Source organism: Nuphar pumila, chromosome 13, assembly GCF_984573655.1.
Source record: "Nuphar pumila chromosome 13, dmNupPumi1.hap1.1, whole genome shotgun sequence".
Lineage (NCBI taxonomy): Eukaryota > Viridiplantae > Streptophyta > Magnoliopsida > Nymphaeales > Nymphaeaceae > Nuphar > Nuphar pumila.
In genome coordinates this window covers 91,425,787-91,449,700 of record NC_143261.1, presented here as the reverse complement: position 1 = coordinate 91,449,700, position 23,914 = coordinate 91,425,787, and the positions used below count along the sequence as shown (strand labels likewise).

The 23,914-nt window shown below is 38.3% G+C and overlaps 1 protein-coding gene across 1 annotated transcript; it reads left to right on the top strand.

The window, feature by feature from the left end:
• Positions 1-12,800: 12,800 nt before the first annotated feature.
• LOC149819147 (cinnamoyl-CoA reductase-like SNL6) lies at positions 12,801-19,622 on the top strand. Its single transcript, XM_089985409.1, has 5 exons — positions 12,801-12,999; positions 13,639-13,799; positions 16,441-16,629; positions 18,135-18,469; positions 19,527-19,622. Exons 1-5 carry the CDS (start codon positions 12,873-12,875, stop codon positions 19,615-19,617), a joined length of 903 nt encoding a protein of 300 aa, XP_089841535.1. The 5' UTR covers positions 12,801-12,872; the 3' UTR covers positions 19,618-19,622.
• The last annotated feature ends 4,292 nt before the right edge of the window (positions 19,623-23,914 follow it).

Here is a 23,914-nt window from a genome sequence, read left to right as displayed (position 1 = left end):
CGGTTGGGGCGGCTTCGCGGCAGCCATATTGATCACGCCCTCTTCCCCGTCGAGAAGCCAAATATTTGGGGGTAATCAGAGCGAGAGCAAGCGAGGAAGAATTTTGCACCCTAGATGGGCTGGTTTAAATAGAAAAGTAGCGACAAAATTTTCCCATCGCTAAGCCATCACAAATTAGCGACAGATTAGCGACAAAATTTTTTCCGTCGCTAATTTTTTGCAAATAATTCGAATGTTAGCGACATATAATTTTCTCTAGCTAATCTGTCGCAAATTTGCGATGGAAAAAATTCGTTGCAAACTTCTGTCACTAAGTAGCATTTTTCTTGTAGTGACTGCACCCTACTAGGTCCAGCTGAATAGGTGCACCGGCTAGGCAGCTGCCACTGCGGCTGCAGCCCAGCTCAAACTCCTCTAGGCAAGGCTACCGAATATGGGCACAACACTTGAGGTGTTGCAACCACTCTTGTGGCAGCAAGGCCCGGTCTGGCCTGGGCATCTAGAAGGCGAAGAAAATGATAAGAAAAAGTGGAGTATCCTCATCGTCCAATGACAATGACCAAAGTGCAGACAAAAGGGCAAGGCTAGGGCATGGACTGGATTGAACCAAACCAGTCCAGACATGCCCTGCGGTTGCACATGGGGTGCAGAACTTTGGGCTGCATGGTCTGGACCGGGATTAGCCCAGCTGCAACTCACAGCCAAAATAGAAAAACAAAAAGAACGAAAATGAGAAGGAAATGGGGGTACCAAAACCGCAATCCCAGCAAGGGTGCGTTCCAACCACCCATGCCATTTTGCCCCTTGCTGGAGCTCCACACGGCCATGGGGGAACCATGAAAACCCAAGCACAATGGGGAAACACGAAACAAAAAAAAATGCATAATGTGATGTGCATGTGTGCACAAGAGTGAAACAACGTAGGAAAGCAAGAAACACCCAAATGAACATTCTAATCCACCAAAACCTCTTGCATGCATCAAATGCAAAGGAGGTTGAAGGCTTCATGCTTCATACGAATCATGCATACCAAAATTTTCCAAACAAAACGATAAAGTGGAATGGAAATCTCACCTTGCTATCTTGGAAATCCTGAGAAGGGGGAATCCCTTTGGCTCAATGTGTAGAGGGGAGTCCCTTTTCGGTACCCACCCCTACACAAGAGTACAAAGGGAGGAGGAGGTCCACGGTTGGGAGAGAGAGAGAGAGAGAGAGAGAGAGAGAGAGAGAGAGAGAGAGAGAGAAAATCGCCCCTCCCATGGCTTTCTCTTTCTTTTCTAATGCTATTAATGTTAGGGTTTCAAATGTGTGACTGAGATTAAATCGCTAAAAGGTACAGTGGAGATGTGTTTCACACCCATCTAGACAATGACACATTAGTGATTTTTTTCAACCCAACCTCTCTCACACCCAATAGGTTTCTTTTGTTTGAAATCCTGTAAAATTCTTTCAAAAATACCACAGGGTAGCAACCCCCTATGGCCAATAAGCATGCTCCTTTTTGAAGACTTACAAAAATTTCAATTGGGCCACTGCCCAGCTGGTCAAACCCACCCAGCTAGTCAAACATGCCCAGCTGAGGTTTTGCAATATTTTTGAAAATGCCACTAAGGCATCGCCCCTCCCTTAGGCGATTTCAAGTTTTAAAAACATATTTTTTTCCCTAGGCTACTCAAGATGGCGTGGGCTGCACTCTAGGGTGTGCCCATGCCCCTTAGAGTGACGTTGGCCCTATGCCAAGGTCTCAAAAATTTTAAAAACCTCTTTTATATTATTGTTTTTTTGTAAAATTCCAATTTGGCTCATTTCCAAAAATACCTTCTCTTTTGAAATCCCATTTTGGTCTTTGGAAATAACCTTTTTAAATTCCAATTAAAACCTAAATTTTTTTCTTAAACCTCAATTCTTATCAGAATTTCTCAAAGTACATTGAGCTTAGGCATTTAAATCTTTCGATGGATCAATTCTAATGTTTCTTATGTATTTTAAATAAAAACTTAAGGATTCGGTATAATATCATTACGATATATATACTCATTCATTTTAGGGTTTATATATATATATATATATATATATATATATACATAGACACACACACATACATACATATGCGCATACATAGATCTACATAGACACACATATATATATATATATGTATATTTTTTGAAGTTTAATTGTGTATTGAATTTTTCTCAGAAAATTCACAGGTCTTACAAATCTGGCAGGTAACATGAGAGACGTGATATAGTATGTGTGATATTGGAGTGTTCATATACGGACCAAAAACTTTCTACATGGTGGGTGGATTATGGAGCAACATGACATATTGCCAAGAACAATGAATGTGTAGTAGATATAGCTAAGTTTGAACCCGAAAAACATCGGTTGTACATGGAGAACAACACCTACTCTGATGTTATGGGTGTTGGGACTTATGATATAGAAATCCCAAAAAATAATGTTCCGTTGATCGATGTTTTGTTTGTACCATCCATGAGACAGAACCTTGTGTCTGTCCCATCGCTGATTAATAAGGGTTTTGAAGTTAGGTTTTTCTCAGGAAATGTCATAGTGGGAAAGCATGTTCGGGTTGTATTTGGTGGGATATTTGACAAAGATCATGGGTTGTTTAAACTCAATAATTCTGAGGTCATATATTATTTTGACATACATTTATAATTTGATATAATATGACACCAATTATAACACTTGTATATGAAAAATATGATTGATTATTTGATTTACATAAGTTTTATACTTTTTTGGTAATTGGATCCAATTTGAGATTCATATTTGTGGTTAAAATCCATAATAAACACATCAAAAAAATATATTGTGGGCAGATGGAGTCATATGTTCAAAATGAAGTTATTCGACCCATTATCGATGTGTATCCAAATTGTTCACATAACATAAATTAAATATTTGACATAAGAAACACAACTTTCGTGTACATTCGAAACAAATATTGGACATAGTACAATTGTACACTATAAACAATGTTTGTTCTGTCTGTTTTGTTTTGTTGTTCTGTTCAATCTTGTACAAGACATCAAGTACACCCTTTGAGGCCTTTGTGAGTGCCCATAGTGGCACTTTGTTCCTATTGATTTGGTTAGCTTGATAGTCATTTGTATTCATGGGATAGTTTTAATTTCTTTACATGGTATCAAAGCTATAGTGTTCTTAATTTTGAAAGTTGGTAATCTCATTGTTCATGTGTTTGTGGATCGCTCTTTAAGTGAATGTGGTTAAAGTGTACGTGTTTTTCCTCAATATCTTCTATCTCTCTTTTCTGTTTCTTTTGTACCCTTTCTCCCTTTATTTGTATCTATTCACAGAGGATAAAAAGAGTGTTATCATTGTGTTCATTAAGCTAAATTACAAATTACATAATATGGTCCTCTATCATGAAGTACCACATTTAAGATAATGGTTCATGATAATTAATGGGTGGCTCAAATCCTGAACCCAAACTTCTCCTTACCAAAGTCAAGAATGGAAAAGATGTAGCATTGCAAAGAGAAGACTGAGGTCATAATAGATTATGGAAAAAGGTGGAAGGAGTGTAGAATGAGACACATGAAAATAATGCCATGGCTTATCAATAGGGTAGACACTAAAAAGTGTTCTACCCTAGCAAAGTTTGAGCTTGACACTTGAAACTATCTTAAAAATATGTACTCACTCAAAGATATTGCATATTGTTGATACAAATTTTGAATGTGGGAAAGAAGGGACTTACCCGAGATGTCATATGCAAGTCTTAACCATCATTTGCCTGAGAAAAAAGTAAAATCAAAATAGGTTTTCTGATATCCATAACTCGAATCACACCATCGTGGATTCAAATATGCAAACAAATATAGAAAACTTGTATAAGTATCAATTAAAAGATTAAATGAAATAGAAGTAAAAAAATTAATGATTTGAAAATACTTTTTTTATATTTTAGGTTCGTTTAGCTTTTACGCTCATTTTGGTCCATCAACACCTCCGCATAGGTATGATGGTTCTTCAATAGCTTCAAGATAAAGTGTAGGTAGGGCTTGAGTAGACTTATTTGTAGGGCCAACACTTTGGTATCTAATTTTCAGATTTTCTGATCCTCCTAAACTATAAAGGGGGCTACCTCTATTTATAAGAATTTTGTATAAGATATGGATTCAGGAATTATTGGGTTTGAATTCAACCTAAATGGATTTATTCTTATCCTCATAGAAGATAAGACTCATCCAAGAAGAGTTCTGCTTGGGATAGGATTTTGAGTAAGATAGGATTCTATTTTTTTTGGGATCTAAGGAGATAAGGATATGCTTTTAGGTGGTTTTTATCCAAATAACACGTGTAGATGGGGTTTCTAGAGGTTTCCTACAGATTGGATAATGGAATTTTAGAAGTCATACTTTAGATCCGTTATGACAGGATAATTTGTTTTGACTATAACTTTCTATCCAGATGTCAAATTGATGCAACATTTGATGTGTTGAAAAGATAACATTACCAACTTTAAATCATCTTTTAAGTGCAACCAAATTCAATTTTTTTGGTATTAAAAAATACACTCAAAGTGGGTCCTACTTGAAAACATGATTTTTATTGAACATGTTACATTGTTTTCTGCATAACTTCCTACTTTGATATCATATTGACCTGATTTTTAGCTTGTTAGAAAGCTAAGATCATTTATATTAATTGATGTTTTGAATAAAAGTCTAGAAAATGCCATTTTGGAGTCTAAAAGTTTAAGCTAGCAGAACTTTATAATGACTTGATCAAAATTTAGGTGTTTACGGATGCCTCTCTTTCGAATTAATCGAATGCAGTTTGACTTATGGCAAAGAAGTAGACACCTGTAGAGACTGTCAAATTTTTAGTGCCACTGAATTGTCAAGACCTTTTTGGTGGTCTGATCGAACAAGGTTGGTCTAGTGTTGGGACAACTAGTTTTTGAGACCGTTTGTGATCTCGTCGAGCGAGGTCAGGAGGTGAATCGATCAGGATTTTGAGACCATCTATAGTCTCGTTGAGTGAAGTTGGGCCAATTTCTGGATGACTAGATTGTCAAGACCATTTTTGTGGTCCTGCCAAGCGAGATCAGTGCCATCATTCAAAAGGGCGAGTTGTACTATAGAAACTATTGTGGGTCTCACCGAGCCAAGTTGGATCACTCATAAAAATCCATAAAAATTTACAAAGATTTTAGACAGATAATTTTTCAAACCTTATAAAAACTCATCCATATGTTGGAATTTAACACTCCAAGAGCTGATCCCTATAAACTCAAGTGCGTAGATTACATCTGTATCGTCAATTTTAAAAATAAAACAAAAAAAGCCTAAAAAACCCATTTAGCATGTTTTTCTCTCTCTCTCTCTCAATATATATACTTTAATATGTGAGCTAGAGTGTGGATTAGGTACGCATTTTTGCAAATATAAACCTCCAGATATGCTATGCATGCTTCGTCTGTTAGGAATTGACTACTGTATCGTATCTTTCTACAAAAAACAAGATATTTAGATGTTTGTATATTTACAAAAATGTGTAACCGTTGATTTTCAAGTCTTGAAAAAACTCTAGCTTATCAATCATAATCTGATGATGCAAGAGCTCTTATAAAACCAAGCATGTAGATCACATTTATACGGTTAAGTTTGAGGAAAAGCAATAAAACTCATAAAATTTCTGGTTCACACTCTATCACATATATGTGGGGAGAGAGAGTATGGTGGTTTTGAACAATAATACTGTAGCGTGGTACCCACCCTTACGTGGATCTTAGCAACCAAATTTTAGATCTAGCCATATAGACATATTTTAATGTGGTTATTTTTACTATAATAGGAGGTTTTCTCATTCTTGATAATAAGATTTGATTTTTGGAATGTTGAAATATTGATGGCTTAAAATGGTGTAAAATAGCATACTGGAGTCAATTTTGACATAAAAATAGTAAAGTAATATATGCTAAATGTGATCCACAAATTAATTTTTGGTATTAGAAATTAGGGCATGTAAATTGTGTACGCCATAAATTGTGGCAGTTCAGTGCCACACACAGGCATATAGAGGGAACTAATGTGTGAACCAAGATTTTAGTGGATTTTTTGTTCTTTTCTCTTGAATTTAACCATAAGAATGTGATCTACATGCTTAGTTTTATAATAACCTGCTCTTGAATCATCTAATTTTGATGCATGAACGAGATTTTTTAAGGCAATGGTTCATAATCTTTATAAATATTTAAGATTTCAAAAATCACATTTTTATCGAAAATACATGATCCAATGATTGATTCCTAGCAAATTCACCATGTCAAACACATCCACATGGTTGGATTTGCAAACAAAGTGTTTGGAACACCCATATTTCTAGTTCTCCTATTCTAGTTTTCATATTTCAGTTATCATATTCTAGTGACTATATATATAACGTGGTTAGATCACCATTACGTATAATTGTTCTTTTTTTTTCGTTTTTGGTTGTTTTTCTTGAAACTAACCTTGCAGATGTGATCAACTAAATGGGTAGTTTATGGGAATCAGCTCTTGGATCATTCAATTACATTTATGCACGATTTAAGAGCCTTGAATATGAACAGCATACAATGTGCGAGATATCTTCTCGTCCCAGAAATCGTGTTTTCTTATAAAAAAAATAGGATCCAAGAGCTAGTTATTAGCATTTGAACCATGTTTAATTCATCTATGAGATCTAATTGGATCGACAGGACCTGCACCTATTATTTCTAGCTCATTTGGATGGTCAGATCAACATAATCAAATATTACTAGATCCATACACACACACGGGCACATATTTGTGTGTGAAAAGTAGTTTCCTCCTTATTTTAGTTTTGGTGCCAATATATTTTTATAAAATTCTCAGACCTAGAAGTTTTTTGCATGAGTAATTATTTTTTCGATCTTTTTCACTAATATGTTTGTTTATTTGATGAGAAAAAGAGCTAACTGTCTTGCATGTACTGAGGAAAGAAAAATGATAAGCACACAAAATTGTGAAGGTGGAAGAAAGAAAAGAATTAAGCTAATCCAGTAGGACTTCAAAACTCAAACGGGTAGGTAAACCATTTACTGCAGGTGGATTACCAAATTCAGGAAACTTACTGATTATATGACTGAATAGGCAAGAAAAGTTCACAACACGGCTTTCTTTTTGGCTGTATATGCAGGTTGTTTTTCTAGTTGCCAAAATTAATTTAACAAGGACTGTTGACATTATTGGTGATGCTAATTTAAACAGAAGCAATTACATGCCAAACCTGACTTTTTAAATGGTAATTTAGCTGTGAAATGTGAGTCACCTATTAATTTTTGGTTTGGGAGGCAGAAATAGGAGGGGAGATCCCATCTACCCTGGCTGATGTTTAGAAGCTTGGATTTGGGAGATGGGAGTCACGACTGTGTAGTTGACAACTCCAATCTCATCTCCAATTCTCTTCTCCTTTCTGACGCAGGCTCACAAACACAGCCTGAGTGAAAAATATGAGTAATGAAAGAAGTGGAGCGTTAGATTTTTCTATAAATTAAATTTTTTTTTTGAAAGGCAAGCTGGAGTTAGGCAGACCCTTACTAGTTATACAACTATACCATTGGGTTTTGAATCTGCAACATCCCAACACAAGGTGTTAGCTGCTCCTACCTTCTCTAAATTAATTGATAATTAGCTTTTCCTTCAAAAAAAAAGAAAAAATGATAATGAGCTGTCCAGCTAGACTTTCTCTTTTCGTTTCTAAAAGTAAAGAAAGTGGCCTTCCTACTCTGCCGTCTCCCATCTGCAATCCAGAATTTGTACGAATCAAGCCTATGATACTTGTTTCTCTCCTCTTCCACACATTTCCAGAAAAAAACGGAAAATTAATGAGAAAATGACTCATTTCGTGCGATCACTGTCGAACCGCGTCCAGGATTCTTGAAAATCAATTATCGTAGCATTTAGGGTTACTGTTAGTACTTCTATTAAAGTATAAATTTTTTTTTTCTCCAATTTTGTGGCATGTGCTATGGGAAACTCGGGTTGGTACAGGTGCACGTGAAGCTAACATTTAGATGCACACCGTCGATGCTAACAACCCTCATTTCTTTGGAAAATGCCCTTCTCCAACCAACCAAGGAAAGTGTTGGTGGAAATCCACGTGAAGCCATCTAACCCTTAAACCCTTATTGCTCATTGCCTTAGCTAATTCTGTGTTAGGATCCCTTAATAACTTTTTTTTTTTTTTTGAAAGCCAAGCTGGGGTTAGGCAGACCCCTACCAGGTATACAATGATACCAATGGGATTCGGACTTGCAACGTCCCAACACAAGGTGACGTGCACTAGCTGCTCCTACTACACAAGCAGAGCCCCGTTGGTAGGGTCCCTTAATATTATACCTTGACAATGATATCACAAGAAAGCTTTAGATTTAGAGGGCTTAATTTGAAGTTGCAGGTATGCCTAGCATGAGGCTCTAGGGTTGATACTAGATTCAACTTGAGTCATTACTGTCCTGCCTTTAGTGATGATACCTGGTCTCCAGTCAGGGGGTGACAGAATGCAATCGATGGTAAGCGTTGGCTCCTCACACCACCAAGTGCTCTCCCCAAGACGCTTCTAGGTCTAGTTCTTGTCAAAGTAATGCACAAAATAAAGTAGGGATCTTCTGAATGAGCAGGAGAGTGCTCAGGAAAAATGTTTGGACCACATTAGAAATGAAAAAGTGGAAAACTTACTCTAAAGCCAGTGTAGAACCATCACAGGTTTGTCTGGATGGTGCCATACACCTAACCTCGTGAAAATGTTATTATGCATTAATTGATAGTCAGTAAAGCACCTCTGATAAGATGGTCCACATAATTCTAGTTCATTGGTTCAGATTTCAAAACCAAACTCATCTGCAGCCTTCACCATTAGTTTCAGCTCAAAACTTTCCTGTGGATCGTATTGCTCGGGAACACCGACAAACACCATTACAGCTTTGTTTTCTACGCGTTAATTAGCAAGGTGTATGTGTTATTGTGTTTGCAAGCTTTGATATAACTCATCAACAAACTCTTTTTTTAGTGAAAAAAAAGAAAACTGATCGATGTGAAGATTCTAAAACCAAGCCCACGCCATGAAGTGTTGCCACTTCACAGCATCAGGGAGCTGGATTGATTTTAAGATCCAACGGTTCTGTCACCATTTCATTTTTGTGACCAAGATATGCATAAACATGGAGGAGTTGGAGGTTTCGTTTTGGGTTACATACGATTACATATCTGCTTTCTTCTGAGGACAGTGACATAGGTGGTACTAATTTTTGGCACAATAACGAAACTGGTCACCAAGTGGAAAATATGACACATCTAGCCAATTAACTTTTGTCTTGGCACTTTTTTGCCTTTTTGTCGCTTGAAAAATCAGGCACTTTGGTCAAAACCACTTGCCTAGTGGTCTTATCATAGTGTTTGATTTTTTTTTTTCAAGCAAGAACATACAGCCTGATTTTTTTGATCAAGTTGCTTAAACTTTTCAGGCGAGAAACTAAGAAAAGTGGTTTTGACCTAGGCGTCTAAATTTTCAGGCGATCAAAGGGGAAAACCATTAAAAATTAATTGGCCAGATTTGTTATATTTTCTAATTTGTGGCCAATTTTGGTATTGTGCACTAAAGCTAGTGCCATCTATGTCTATATCAGTTTCTTTTGTAATTCAAGTTCATATGTAAAAAAGCTTATGATTGAAAATCATGCCTAGTTTCAACTTCATTGATTCAAATTCTTACCCTTGTAACTTTTTTTTTTCCTTCTAGTTATTAGATAATAAATTCATGACGAACTCCATATTAAATATGTATCTGTTCTCTTTTACCCTTATTAATCTCTCTCTCTCTCTCTCTCTCTCTACATAAAGGTAAAAATTGTCTTTTTTTTTTCTGGTGGGCAAGCATGTGAATTTGAGCCAAAAAAAAGGAAAAAGCCAACTTAGAAACTAACCATAGATATTCTTTCGGTTAACCATAAAATAAATGAGGTGTCAATTTGGAGTTACCAACTTTTGGTATGAATTTGAATTATGAGAAATTATTGAGCATGTTTTCGTAAATGATCCTCTCTTTTATTTTTAAAGATTTTTGTCTCATTGCCATATTGAAGCGTCGTCAACCTAAAATAACAGATCCTTTCTTTGCTTCTCCGTTGTGTTGGTAAAATTAGGCTAACAGTACGCTTGAAGTTTCTTCTATTCTATGATGAAAAGAGCCAAAAATTAGAGTCAGGATCAGGTGCAATCACATGGCACAAAATTTGTGCATTAAGCACTTGATTGCCCCCACAACTGACAGGCCCTGTCCCCAAGATGGAGGGTGATCAGGTGCTTAATGCACAAATGTTTATGCAATCATGTTGCACCTGATCTTTTTACCCAAAATTGTATTAAAAAAGGAAAAGGAAAAAAGAAAAACTCTCAATTTCTCCCCAAAAAAATCATTAGGTTGAATGTGTGCGTGTGAGAGAGAGATCATTGGCATTGCTTCCCAAAACAAAACCGCCGCTAAAATTGGGGACCAGCCAAACACGTATTGGTCCCATCAAAACTACAAACCAACTGTAATTGACTGGGGCCAGCACGACTGTTTGAGCTTTTCCTAGACATCTAATGTTCGAACCCCAGTGTGGGCAGCCCACCAATAAGTGATTGGGGCGGGGCATCTTAAATGGACTAGGGACCAAAGCCGTTAAATTTTTTCACCTTGGTGTGAATGGGTTCGAGGTCCGGGGCATTTCACCGAGTCTGTTTAGAAGTTGGTGTTGGAGAGGAGACGAGAGGGGTGATCAAAGTGAAAGAAAATGGGCGATGATGTTAGAGTTGTCAACTATATTCTTGTTAGGACTTGGTTTACTTGACCCATCTCCATACCCTTGGCTCTCAACACCATTCTCATCTCCCAAAACAGGCTTCCAAATATCTGTATGCTTGGGTGATTTTATTAAACCCTCATTAAATTAATTCCATCTCTTCTCTCATCTCCGGTTCCCAAACAGAGCCTTAGCTGTTCTCAAATCATCAAAAAAAAAAAGAAGAAGCGTTATATGTATGCTACTATTCAAATTTTTTTTGTTATGCTTTTGGCATTTGAATAATACAAAGGATCACAATTTCTTGATGGCATCCACCAGCACTCTTCTTGTTATTAATGCCAAAGTCTATGATCCGATCAACCGAAACTAAGGGCCTGTTTGGGATAGGTAGCTGGGATTGGCGTTTATGGAGTTTATGCATTTGATGAAGGGGCAGCTGCTTTGCCATCTACCACCTCTAGGACTTGGTCATGTCCTTTAATGTATCCCATCCCAAATGCATAAACGCCAAGATTTCAAACGGGGCTACCACGGGCATTTGACCAAGATTTTGCCTCGGGAACACCAAATGCATAAACGCTCATCCCAGCGCTGAGATTCCAAACAGGCCCTAAACAGCAGTAGATGATCTGGTGCCATCTTGGGGGTGCTTCCAATTAATCTTTTTTGCCAAATCTATATATCACATGACAATAGGATCTTCGTATCCAAAATAAATCCATCAGATTCTTTTAATCTGCTTGGACCAAAGCTAGACATTTGGTGCAATGCACGAACATTTTAAATTAATTTTTTCACCCCACAAGTAGATATAAGAATTATGACATATTCCCTAGATAAGCCATGGTGTGGACCGTTCGATATGAGATCAGCGGCATGTCTAGGACTTGGTCATGTCCAACTTGGTTCTGATATTGGTATGACCGACTTTGATCTAATGGGGGTCAAGTATAGGATTATGGGGCTAATTGACCAAAATCTATATTGGATTTGGGCATCTTTCAGGTTTGAGTCTGAGTTCTTATCTAAACGGATCTTGTTGGTGCTTTGAAAATCCAACTACGTGGACTCGGACCTGCTAGATATGCAAGCCAATCTTCGAACCAGTTACATGACCATTGTCTAGAGTCTTGTAGGTGTTGGGCTCAACCAAACTGCATAAGCGCCATGTTCATGTAAGTGCCACTCTTACGTTCTAAGATAGCTACCACATGAGGAGTAGGGGTGTCGATGGGTTGGGGTTTGACTCAGACCCGACCTGTACCAAACCTTATAAGCTCAGGGTATAAAGAAGGAGGCCCGATTAGAAACCGGGTTGGATCCAATGGGTATGATTAATATAAAGAGTCCGGTATGGTTTGTAAAACTTCATACCACACCCTTGTCCAACCTGAGTTCCGATTAAGACCTGTAATTTTTTAATACAAACAAGATGAACAATATTATTTTACCATGTATAAAATGGCTCTGGTTCATGTAATCTTTATAGTACCTAGGTATTTTTTTTCCGCGGATCTAATCAGATCCGGGTTCAAACCTGGTACCATCACCTCAAACTCATATCCAAGTTTGAACTCACCTGAGTCCGAATTAACTAGATCCTACCCACTGACACCCTGTGCAACGCAAATGATAGAAAAGAGTAAAGGGCGAAAGGCTGGCTTCATAAATGCATTAGTTGCAAGGTCAACTCCCTACACATATGGCAGTGCCTTCTAGGAAAGACTGAGATAAGAGTGGCCAGTACTTCTCTCTCTCTCTCTTCGTTATGAATACTATTACTATGCGTGTGGTATTTAGATGCCAATATTGCCGTAAAATCGCCTCTCTCTCTCTCTCTCTCTCTCAACAGCCTCCCCCTCTCACCAACCACCACCCACCCGTCTCTCCACACGCTCTTTGAATGCTAGCTTCTGCCATTTTAAATACTAGTTCGCCCTCCATCCTAACTCAGACCAAACCATCCTCTCGCTCTCTGTCTCCCAATTTGCCCTCTTCGAATCACAGAGGGCCCTCTGCTCGTGCCTAGATGTCGCCAACGCCGGACACCCCAAAATCCGTGTGCGTCATGGACGCCTCTGGCTACCTCGGCTCCCGCTTAGTCCGTCAGCTCTTGCGCAAAGGCTATGCCGTCCATGCTGCTGTCAACAACGGAGGTATGTTACTGCTCCTCCACTCTTTCTGCTCTCTTGAATGCATCCATTTATCTAGAAATGTAGGATGAATTAAGAAATCGCCTTGTCCACTGAGAATAGGATTTCCAAACTTATCCCAATATTTGGATTGGTGGAAGCATCCAAACACCATCTCACATGTTTGTCAATTCAAAAGACAAATATGCATGGAGGCATCCCATCTTTCTATAAATTTTCTTTTTCTGACGAATAAGTTCATGGCAAGCCGAACCGAACCGAACCGAACCGAGCCAAGCCAACTTCACAAGTTGCTTTTGGTCCGTCCGTTTACTGGCCCTACAAATTTGCCCATTATGACCACATTTTTTTGAAAAGAACCCAAGTTTCTGCAAGGTCGAAGATGGGTGTACTTCCTGGTGGGCTTGGGGACTCCAAGGGTTTTACCAACGGGAGGCCAGCCAATGTGCGATCGGTGATGAGGTGTTTTTCTCTTGGATTATCCCAAAAAAGAAAAGAAAAAGAGCACCGGTTGCTAGATGTCTTTTCTCCTCTTTTTTTCTTTACAACTGTAGAACTGTGGTAATTTATTAGCATTCAACCCTATTTATGGTTCTCAAGAAAAGTAAAAGAGGTTATTTTTTCTCAAATTTGGTGGTGCAGGAGAGCTGGAGTTCCTGCAAAATCTTGCTGTAGAGAATGATAAGAGTCTCAAGTTGTATTCTTGTGATCCATTGGATTACCAGAGTATCATAGACGCCATCAAGGGTTGCTGTGGACTATTCTACACGTTTGAGCCGCCTCAATATCAGCCAACTTACGATGTAAGTGTACAAATTGAAGAGCTCTAATGGTTGAGCTTTTATTTAGACTAATGTCACAATCTCGGGATCGAAATTTTCATGGTATTGGAGAAAAAAATCTCAAAAAAATATCAGCGTGTGTAGGATTTGAAATTTAAGAAAATATGTAAATACCAAAACTCTAAAAATATAAAAAATATAAAAATGAAATCATTTGGGACAACATCACGATAAAATCAACTTATTTTCAAAAAGTTGTCGATATTGGTAAATGGTAACGATGCTTTAGACCATTACAAGAAGCACAACTCGTTAAACCAGATCACTGTAGACATGGGGCTCACTGCAACTCTTTGCTGATTATATATATATATACACACACACACACGAAAACCTGTATCATCAAACGGGTTTTCCTTAAACTTGGGTCGGACATGTGAACGTGCACTGCGCGTCCAAAAAATTTTGATTTTTGACCATTTAGTTGGTGGTTCCTTACCGCCGCTAAAGGGCTGGTTTCCGCCCTGCCGGGGGCTTTAGCGCTAAAACTCTACCGTGTGCAAAAATAATAACCACTCGCTGTAAGGGTGATGCATCATCTGACGCTACGTGTTACTATATATATTATATATGACCTTTTTGAGTATTTACAAGTTCACCCCAAATTTATATTCTTGACATATTGAAAAAATAATCTAATAATTTTGATGCATTAGTTGACATTAATGTAAACATAGTTGTATTTATAAGAGTAAAAAAATAAAGTGATTTTTTAATGGTTTTATATGAAAATACAAAAATACTATGACGGTGACAACTCATCAAAACCATGATATCCTTGAATCTGTAAGTGCATGAATCTGTGGTGACTTGGTGGTGTTCACAACGACCATAAACTCTCTCTCTCTCTCTCTCTCTCTCTCTATAGCTGATGTCTAGTTGTAGGGCTGCCCCTCATACCTGTCAATATATAACAAAACTAACCTTCATTGTTTTTCTGCTTTTATATCTAGTTAGAATCATGATTTGAGACCTAATTGTGGTATGGAAGTGGGACAGTTAATGGTGATCATTCACGCTTTAACTGTTAGAGAAAATCTTTCATCATAAAAAAAAAGAGAACTGCTAGAGGCAATCAGTAGCCCTTGTGTGCTGAAACTTTAGACTCAACCCCTCTCCTCAAAACAAAACATCTCTCTCATATAGGGCTGGGAAACGAGATGAGCAGCTCGTGGTTAGGCTCATGTTCAGCTCGTAAAGAGCTTGTTCAAACTCGTAAAATAGGCTTGACAAGATTGAGCATGAACAACCAATGTTCATCTCGCTCAGCTCGTATAATTATGCCTGTTTACTAATAATAAATATATTTTACATATAATTTATTTTGTAAATAGGGTTCAAATTCTATTGTTTTTAACTTTTAAAAAATATATTTATTTGCAAGTGAGATTGCTCGTGCGGGGCTACTTTAGCACGGGCTTTTCATGAACTCAAGCTTGGCTCAGCTCGGCTCGGCTAGACGCAGGAAACGAGCCAACCTTTAGCACCATCTCTTGGGTTCGTTCGGGCTTGTTTGCCAGCCCTACATCTCATATATATACCCCAATATGGCAGCTGCTGCTGATTGGTGCAGCAGGTTTGAGGGTTGTTTAGATGCCAGCAGGAGATCCCATTCAAACCCTAGACCTGGCAGCCAGCGAGCAACGTGCACCAACAAAAATCCAGCCTGGTCCTCTCCGAAACGTGCTGAGGGAGTGGTGTGCATGGGATTAAAGTGAAACCAGAATATGCAAGCTGTAAGTAAGACAATTGTATCCATTTGTCATTATGTAGGAGTTACGTACGCTAGGCTTCTCATACCGAGGGGTGTCAACGGGTCGGGTTTACTCGAACAAGAAATCCTATAGTGTCTGGGTATGGTGATAAATAAGAAGACCAGATTAAGACATGGGTCCGGACCCGAAGATCTGATTAATATATAGATCCGGGTATAGTTTGTGAAATTTTATACCAGATCAGGCCTGACCCGAGTTTCGATTAAGACCCACAAATTTTCAATGTAAAAATGATAAAAATATTATTTTACTGGGTATGGCTCATGTAGTTCTTATCGGGTTCGGGTATGATTTCTCTTATGGTGGGTCTGATTCAAGACCCGATACCATACCCAAAAATTAGGGCCAGGTCTGATTCTACCTGGGTCCTAACCAAACCCGACCCGTTGACACCCCTACATACCTAGTTGGATACTACATTGCTTCTAATCTGACTGTATCAGTTGTCAGCTACGTCTTAAATCTTGCGGCTAACTTGGTCGATAATGATAATAATAATGATCTCCCTTAAGGTAAAACCCTTAAGGTCTCCCTGCCCATCGGTGACTACGTACACCCATCTTCTACATTGCGGCAAGGGATGCCACCCGTGGGTTTCGAACTTGTGAAGTCTCGTCAACTTGGTGACATTCACAAGTCGCCCCTACCAGATGAGTGGAGCCCTTGTGGGCAGGCCGAATTACTTATAACAGCCAAAATACAATTTTCTTAATGTCAGGCCATTGGCCTAAACATGTGACTACCTTTCAATTTAGCACCACAACTCACAGCATTATAGATGTTGTATTTAGAGGCTAATTAAACAAAAAAATAATCATGTTTTACAGGAGTTGATGATGGAGGTAGAAGTCCGAGCCGCACACAATGTACTGGAAGCGTGTGCGCAAACGGCGAGCATCGAGAAGGTCGTGTTTACGTCGTCCGTAACAGCCATCATCTGGAAGGAAAACAGGAAGACGATGACAGAATTTGATGAGAGAAATTGGAGCGAGGCCAATTTCTGCAGAAATTTCAAGGTATTTTTTTTTATGGTATAACCTATGTCACATGGATACTGATACAGACAGGGATACGATATAGACTCGAGATATGAATACATGATTTTTATGAAAAATATGATACAAGGGTTCTTTTTTTTTTTTTAAATAATTTGTACATCAATAATTTACTGTGGTAGTTTTTTAACATAAATCATACATTTATTATAAATGAAAATACAAAAATAATTAAAAAACAAATAGTGACCCACACCTTGGGTCCACAATTTGTGGTGTGTCCCCTAGAGACGTATCCCCAACCAGTGCGTCCCTGTCAGTGATCTTTTGAATTTATTGTGATAAATTCAAAAAGCCATAAAATCTTCATACAACCATGATGAGGGGTTTTGACTTTTTTTTTCAGACCCAATGGGTTTGGCCTAGTGAGATTGGGGCCTAGACCGTTTGACGGGCAGTCTAGGTTCAAATCCCATGTGCCGCCGAAGCTTGGTGACTCTCTGGGGTCGAGGGGTAAGTCCTCAAAGTTTTATGTTGACATGAACAGAAACCGTGAGTAAGTCAGGCTGAGCCAGCGCGGCTAGGTCTCTGTGCCTGGAGCAGTTCCTCTGAGTAAAAATTAAAAAAAAAAAACTTTTTTTTTTAAACTTTTACTTTGATTTTGATATTTTTCTTTATTTTTATGTATTTTCTATTTTCTAATTCTGAATATATCAACATGTCTGCCCTTCTCATGTCGAAATTTGCATTAAAAAGGAATCAGGATCTTCGTTGGATCCGGATACTTTTGATTTTGATCAAACTCAGATATAAACTATCCAACCAATCATATTATCTGATGGCTGGTGTGCTGATTAGTTATCCAACCCAAACTATGGTTGCCAATAGGTTGGACCTGATCCCAACGTGAGGGTCAGACCTGGATCTGGACTTTGATGTGCTGATACTGGGTATGGTTCCATCTGGACCTGGCTTAAACAGGCCGAGATTCAAGTCCCAGTTTGGATAGAAATTAAGAACAAGACACGATACAAATGTCCATTTTAAAACAATTTGTGTAAACACTGATTTTGTTAGTCGAATATGAGAATGAAATATTATAAATTTTTAAACTAGTTCTTGGACCATCTACGAAACGGGTCTTGTGGATATGACTCAATTACCTATGGGAACCACTGGATTACCTGAGTCCTATTGGTAGGGCTAGTTAAATATACATGTATATTTTCCATCTATCCTTCTTTCCTTCTCTTTACATGTTACACTTGCAAATATATACATTTTTGTCTATACGAGCTCACCCAAGTCGAGTTGAGCCAAACACATTGTGTTGGGGCTCAACTCCTTTAAGCTAAATGTGCTGCCCGTGGCTTGGCTCACCAGCTGTGCAAGCCGATAACCGGAAGCTGAAGAGAGCCGAGTCATGAGCTGTTCGGTTCATTTACCAGCCCTACCTATTGGATTTGGACCCAATACTGATATTTTGACAATGACTAAATTACCCTTTAAACTTTCTTCAATTCCAGCTATGGTTTGCCTTAAGCAAGACGTTGGCTGAGAAGACCGCATGGGCGCTAGCGATGGACCGGGGCGTCAACATGGCAACAGTCAATTGTGGACTTTTGACCAGCCCAGACCTAGCCACAACACACCCATACCTCAAAGGTGCAGCTGAGATGTATGAGGATGGGGTCTTGGTCACGGTGGACGTTGACTGCCTGGTCGATGCACATGTTGGTGTCTTCGAGAAGCCATCGACGTATGGACGGTACATCTGCTTCAATCAACTCGTCAACCGTGAAGAAGACACGGTCAAACTGGCCCGGTTGTTGACTCCGTCCATGACCTACTTGCCCCAAAGGTATCTTTCTTCCTTTCATGAATTTGACTGCAATATAGCGGGCTTTCAAAATAACTGCGTTAAATTCCAAAACATTTGATTTCTACCCCTAAAATTGCCATGAAAAATGTTGAATAAGAGACCTTGGGTGTGATAAAGTATTGGAAAGGTTGGAGTGCTGAGTCATGGAAAATATAATCACATTTTCAGTGAACGTGATTTAACGAGATATTTGGAAAAGAAAAAGTAAAAGTTCATAAGCTCTTAAATTTATACCAGTATAAGAAATGTTGGCGATAGAGAACTTTATCTTACTTCATTGTTAGATTAGTAGCGGTCTCTTTTTTTTTCCATGAAGGATGGGGAAACCACCCCAGAGGGGTGTAAATTAACCCGGGCGCGCCTCTCGGCCCTACGGCGCCACCGGCTTTGGCTTATGCAAGGGGCATACGACCGCGGGAATCAAACCCTGACTGCCCGTATGACAGTCGAGGCCCGTTTGAACTCCGCTAACCCTCGGGTCAAATTAATTAGTAGCAGTTTAAAACTGATAAACGATTCTGCTATGAGTTTATCATGTTTTGCTTGGTGCCCAGACATGATCCAAGACTTGGTTCCTCTTTCATGTTTCTTACCCATTTGTCCATAAAATGCCAAAGACCCAGACCGACCCAAACAAGACCAGTGGGCTAGTGAAATTCTGGACCTTGACTTGGAACATTTAATATTGCCATTTGCCAGTCTATCCAACAAGCACCAAATCTCTCTAAAGTTCATTAATTTTGTATATATATATATATATATATATATATATATATATATATATATATATATATATATATATATATATATATATATATATGAAACCCACTAGACCCTTATTTAGTCAGATGAAGTATGGATTATACACTTCTCACCCATGAACCCTAAAACAAGCTATACTAATTAAGTTGATAGTGTTGTAAAATAGAACCCCAAACTGAATGAGTTTAGCGGTTCAGTTGATATGAGAATCATGTGATCTTGTTTAATGATTGATGAGAACAAAGTCTAAACGTTCCCCCCTTCTTTTTTGCAGCAATGATTCCAAAATATACCAGCAAAGGATCAGCAACAAGAAGCTAAACAAATCAGTGGTGGATTTCACAGGTGGAATCAAGAAGGAATAAGAAAACTGTATTTTGGGCATGCCAATAATGGACGTCGAATGCATACATCATCTCTGTCTACGTGTGCTTATGAAGAATATGTAGTCATTATTTTTTTTAATGCAAAAATGACATCTTTTGGAAAAAAATTCTTGTCCTCTATGGCTTTTCCTTTTTTTTTTTTAAATATGACGATGAACCCACATATTCATGGAACATTCAAAAAGATTGAGGAATCCCAATTGTTTACAAATTTTGGATAGGTGTGCAAGGTACTTTTGTTTGGACTCTTGTGTGTATAGAAACCTAAGTCTATGGGTAAGAGAGACTTAAAGAAGAATCCAAATACGGATTCTCATGCGGTCCTAATTCCCTCAAACCTAGATCAAGATTCAAAGGGATATGATCTGAGATCAAAGCAGTACTCAACACCACCAGCAAGAGCAAAAAGACCGCTAGGTTCTCTAAGTATATCCAAGATCCCAAGAACCAATAAATAGGGAAAGACTTGAATGATAAAAAATTGTTGGAAATACCATGGACTATAAGTAAAAAAGAACACAAGGATGGTCACGAGACAATGAGAAGGGATTGATGGTGAAGAAGAAGAGGTCCAATTAATTAGGAAGAAAAAATAGACAAACTTTATTCAGTTTATGTCATTGCATATTGGAAGAAGTAGACTAGTGGCTTACAATCAACTCAATTCATGGCAGAAACTTCCAAAAAAGAAAAGCATATATTCTATGAATATAAAAAAAATATTGCCTTAAAGTTGATGTTAAAAGAGATCCAACAGAAAATGACAAATACTGAGCTCCACTTCAAAGCTCTCCATTATTAACAACAAAGGCAATCTAAGGAGGTAGTTAATAACCGATCTGTCTGAATCAGTCAACCCCGAATGGAATCTCCCTCTTGGGCCCGTTTCCAAGAGGCCCAAAATGATGAATATAAATATCAGGTATGGAGTTTGAAAAATGAGCTCCATGATGTGCATCGTTAGATTCATCGAGTCAAAGGTGAAAGAAGGTTTTACCCAGTTTGAGACTTCATATTGGATGGACATGGAATTCCAAAAAAAGCTCCTTGAAAGTTTATCAAGTACAATGGAGTTGGAGATTCTGAAACCCACCTCACCTTATTCCTCAATGATTGTGTATATTACCAAAATAATGATTGAACTCTTATCAAGTGGTTCCTTAGGAGCTTATAGGGAGAAGCTTTGACCTGGTTTTTGACCTTGAACATTCACCGGATTAAGAATTTTGATACAATGATTGATTTATTCATGAAAAGATTCAGATACAATGTGGATGCACTACCAACAACCAATCAGTTATATGACCTAACACAGAAGAAGGATGGGGATGCTCAAGTATTCATTAATCGATAGAGAGCCATGTATCACTAAATGAAGGAGCCAATGCAAGAGTCTCATGTGCTCACTATCATTCTCGTCAATTTCAATCAACCACTGAAGGGTTTTCTTGCCACCCAGAAGTGTGATACTCTTGTGGAGCTTGTTAGTACAACTGCTTGGATGAAATCCAATTTGAAAAAATGAATGTATGAATGGATGATCTTTAAAACTAGAGAAAATAAGGACTCGGGCTCCAAAAAGTCTGAGCTTAAGAATTAGGTCAACAATATGAGCTCGAGAGGGTCCAACCAAGGTCAGTGGCAATCAAACACATCGCACAACCAGGCACAACAAAGGCAGATCATCAAAAGTGTGACACTCAGAAGCAGGGGTAGCCCATTTCTGGTTGAAACAAAATCTGGACTCGAGATCAAAAATTCACCAAGTTCATACAGTCTTTAATAGAAGTCCTTGAGTTTTTGTTGCAAGCCAAGCTGATTAAACTCCCTGAGGTCCCTAACCCTCCTTCAATTAATGGTAAGGACCTCACCAAGTTTTGCAAATTTTATCAAACTATGGACCATGATATTGAGTAATGCATTATTCTCTGCCATGTAATTGAAGATTACCTTGATAAAGGAGAGCGCGAGCTCAAAGAAGAAGAAAGTCAACCAAGAAATGGAGACATGGGTATCTATATGAACCTGCTCCCTTCCCATCAATCCAACAATCTCGAGATAGTAGAAGAGAGGAGCAATTAGTGCCAACATAAATTTTCTCGTGTCAGAAAGTCTAATGTAATGGCGCTACCACCAGTCTATGTAGACCCTAAAAAAAGACAACAATCTTTGGTCATTTCAAACTGGGCTAAGGTGACCATTGTCAAAATTAATTAACCCTGGGGTTGTTGAAGGTGTATCCAATCAATCATAGCAGGTCAACATCATTTATATTGATCAGTCAACCAAGAATATCAGAAATTCTCCTAGAATAGGCAATCAGGAGTCTACCTATCAAAGAGCAGTTCTAGCTCTGTCTTTGTCTTCTAACCACACATCATCCTGTGGTGTCAATCACCTTACACAGTCTAGATAGATATACCAACTAGAACACCTCAGACAGGGCATTACCCTCTTGCTACACCAAATAAGGCTACACATTCTGCAAGATCCAGAAGTAGAAGTGCTAGTCGCTCCAACTAGGGCGGATCAAGGGAAGAGGGGTTAATACGACGTTAAATATCATTTAGCCAAGCTTACGACTCCCATTTTGGAATTGGCAGAGTGTCAGCAGAGCATAGGCAAGCTGTTAAGGAAGTTCTCAACAAAGTCAGAGCTCCCTTATCTATAAAACTGAATGGACTAGCTGCATTAGTCCTAAGTCATGACCAAAATGTCTATTACTTTCTCAAAAACTGATACTCTAAGGCCTCACTTTCCCCGTACCAAAGCCCTCCACATAATTGTTCAAATCAAAAGGCTCTCTATCCCTAGTTGCTTAGTAGATAGTGGAAGAGGTTTGAATATTTGTCCTTACATTGTCTCCAAAAAGCTAGACATAACTTGGTTTGAGTTAGGCAACCATAAAATCCAAATTAGTGGGTATGATGGGAACATAACAATGACTTGAGAACATCATTTTGGATATAGGAGTCGGTCTCATATCCCATAAAACATTGTTCCATGTTTTTGATATCCCAACTTCCTATAGACTAATGTATGGGTGAGCCTGGATCCATGATTTAAAAGTTGTCTCATTAATTTAAAGACCAAATTATTGTTATTTTTGCTGATGACCCAACTATTAGGTTGGCCCAACCTGGGATCCTTAAGTTTGACAAGTTAACTAACATACCCTCAGTCTAGGAAGTAGGAGAAACCTCATATTCAACTTCCATATCAACCTTTGAAAACCAACCTAAAGTAGAAATTATGGATTGCTCCAAGAAGCCTGATTCAGCAAGATGGCCAGTCTGTTTGATGGCTTAGATTTCAGAAATTCAAAAAAGTATTTCCTCTTTGAAAAGTTTGTCAAAAGGTGGCACATGATCCTAAGGATATGGTATAAGTCATTCAAGGGTTTAGGCAAGCATGACCATGATCAACAATATCCCATTGAAGTCATCAGAACCAATCCAGACAAAGATTTGGGGTACAAAGGTCTGATTCAACAAGATGGCCATTTTGTTTGATGGCTTAGATTTCAGAAATTCAAAAAAGTATTTCCTCTTTGGAAAGTTTGTCAAAGGGTATCCCATGATCCTAAGGATATGGTATAAGTCATTCAAGAGTTTAGGCAAGCATGACCATGGTCAAAAATATCTCATTGAAGTCATCATGACCAATCCAAACAAAGATTTGGGGTACAAAGGCAGCGAGAAAGAGAAAGTCAACTATCCAAAGCAATACCTCAACTTTGTTCAAAGGAAAATCATCCATATAGAGTCAGTCAATCATCTAGATTATGAGTCAAAAGGTGAGTACGTTGTAAAAAAAGAAGACATCCAAACCTTGCTAGATTCACCAAAATTCTCTAAGTCAAAAGGTTATCTTCCTTCCTTAATGAGATCAATTTTGAAGGTGACACCACTATAGCCTAGCTTGAAAGAAATTTTTATGATGACTATGTGGGGTTCAATAATCCTGGATCTGATCTTGATTCTATTGGTTCCTATGATGACTTTGATCCTTTGTCGCCTCCACCTCTAGACATTCAGACTTTTGAGAATAGACTGGGATATGATAATAGTTTCAGACTTGGTCATTTTTGAAATGGAAGTCCAAAAAGCATTCAAGGTCTAGCTAAAACATGTATGGGATAACTATCAAGATGATCCTATGCAAAAGCACTTTGAACATTATCTCCAAAGGTGTCTTCAACAAGTAACTCCTATGAAGATAAAGTCTTTGACATTCTCTAAAGTGGTGAGAACTTACCCTAAAACACCTATCAGGA

Excerpts from the sequence above, each read along its gene's own strand:
- LOC149819147 (XM_089985409.1), top strand. The coding sequence starts at position 12,873 with ATGTCGCCAACGCCGGACACCCCAAAATCCGTGTGCGTCATGGACGCC. Across the intron at positions 13,800-16,440 it reads AATATCAGCCAACTTACGAT|GAGTTGATGATGGAGGTAGA; the intron begins GTAAGTGTACAA and ends CATGTTTTACAG. Across the intron at positions 18,470-19,526 it reads ATGACCTACTTGCCCCAAAG|CAATGATTCCAAAATATACC; the intron begins GTATCTTTCTTC and ends TCTTTTTTGCAG.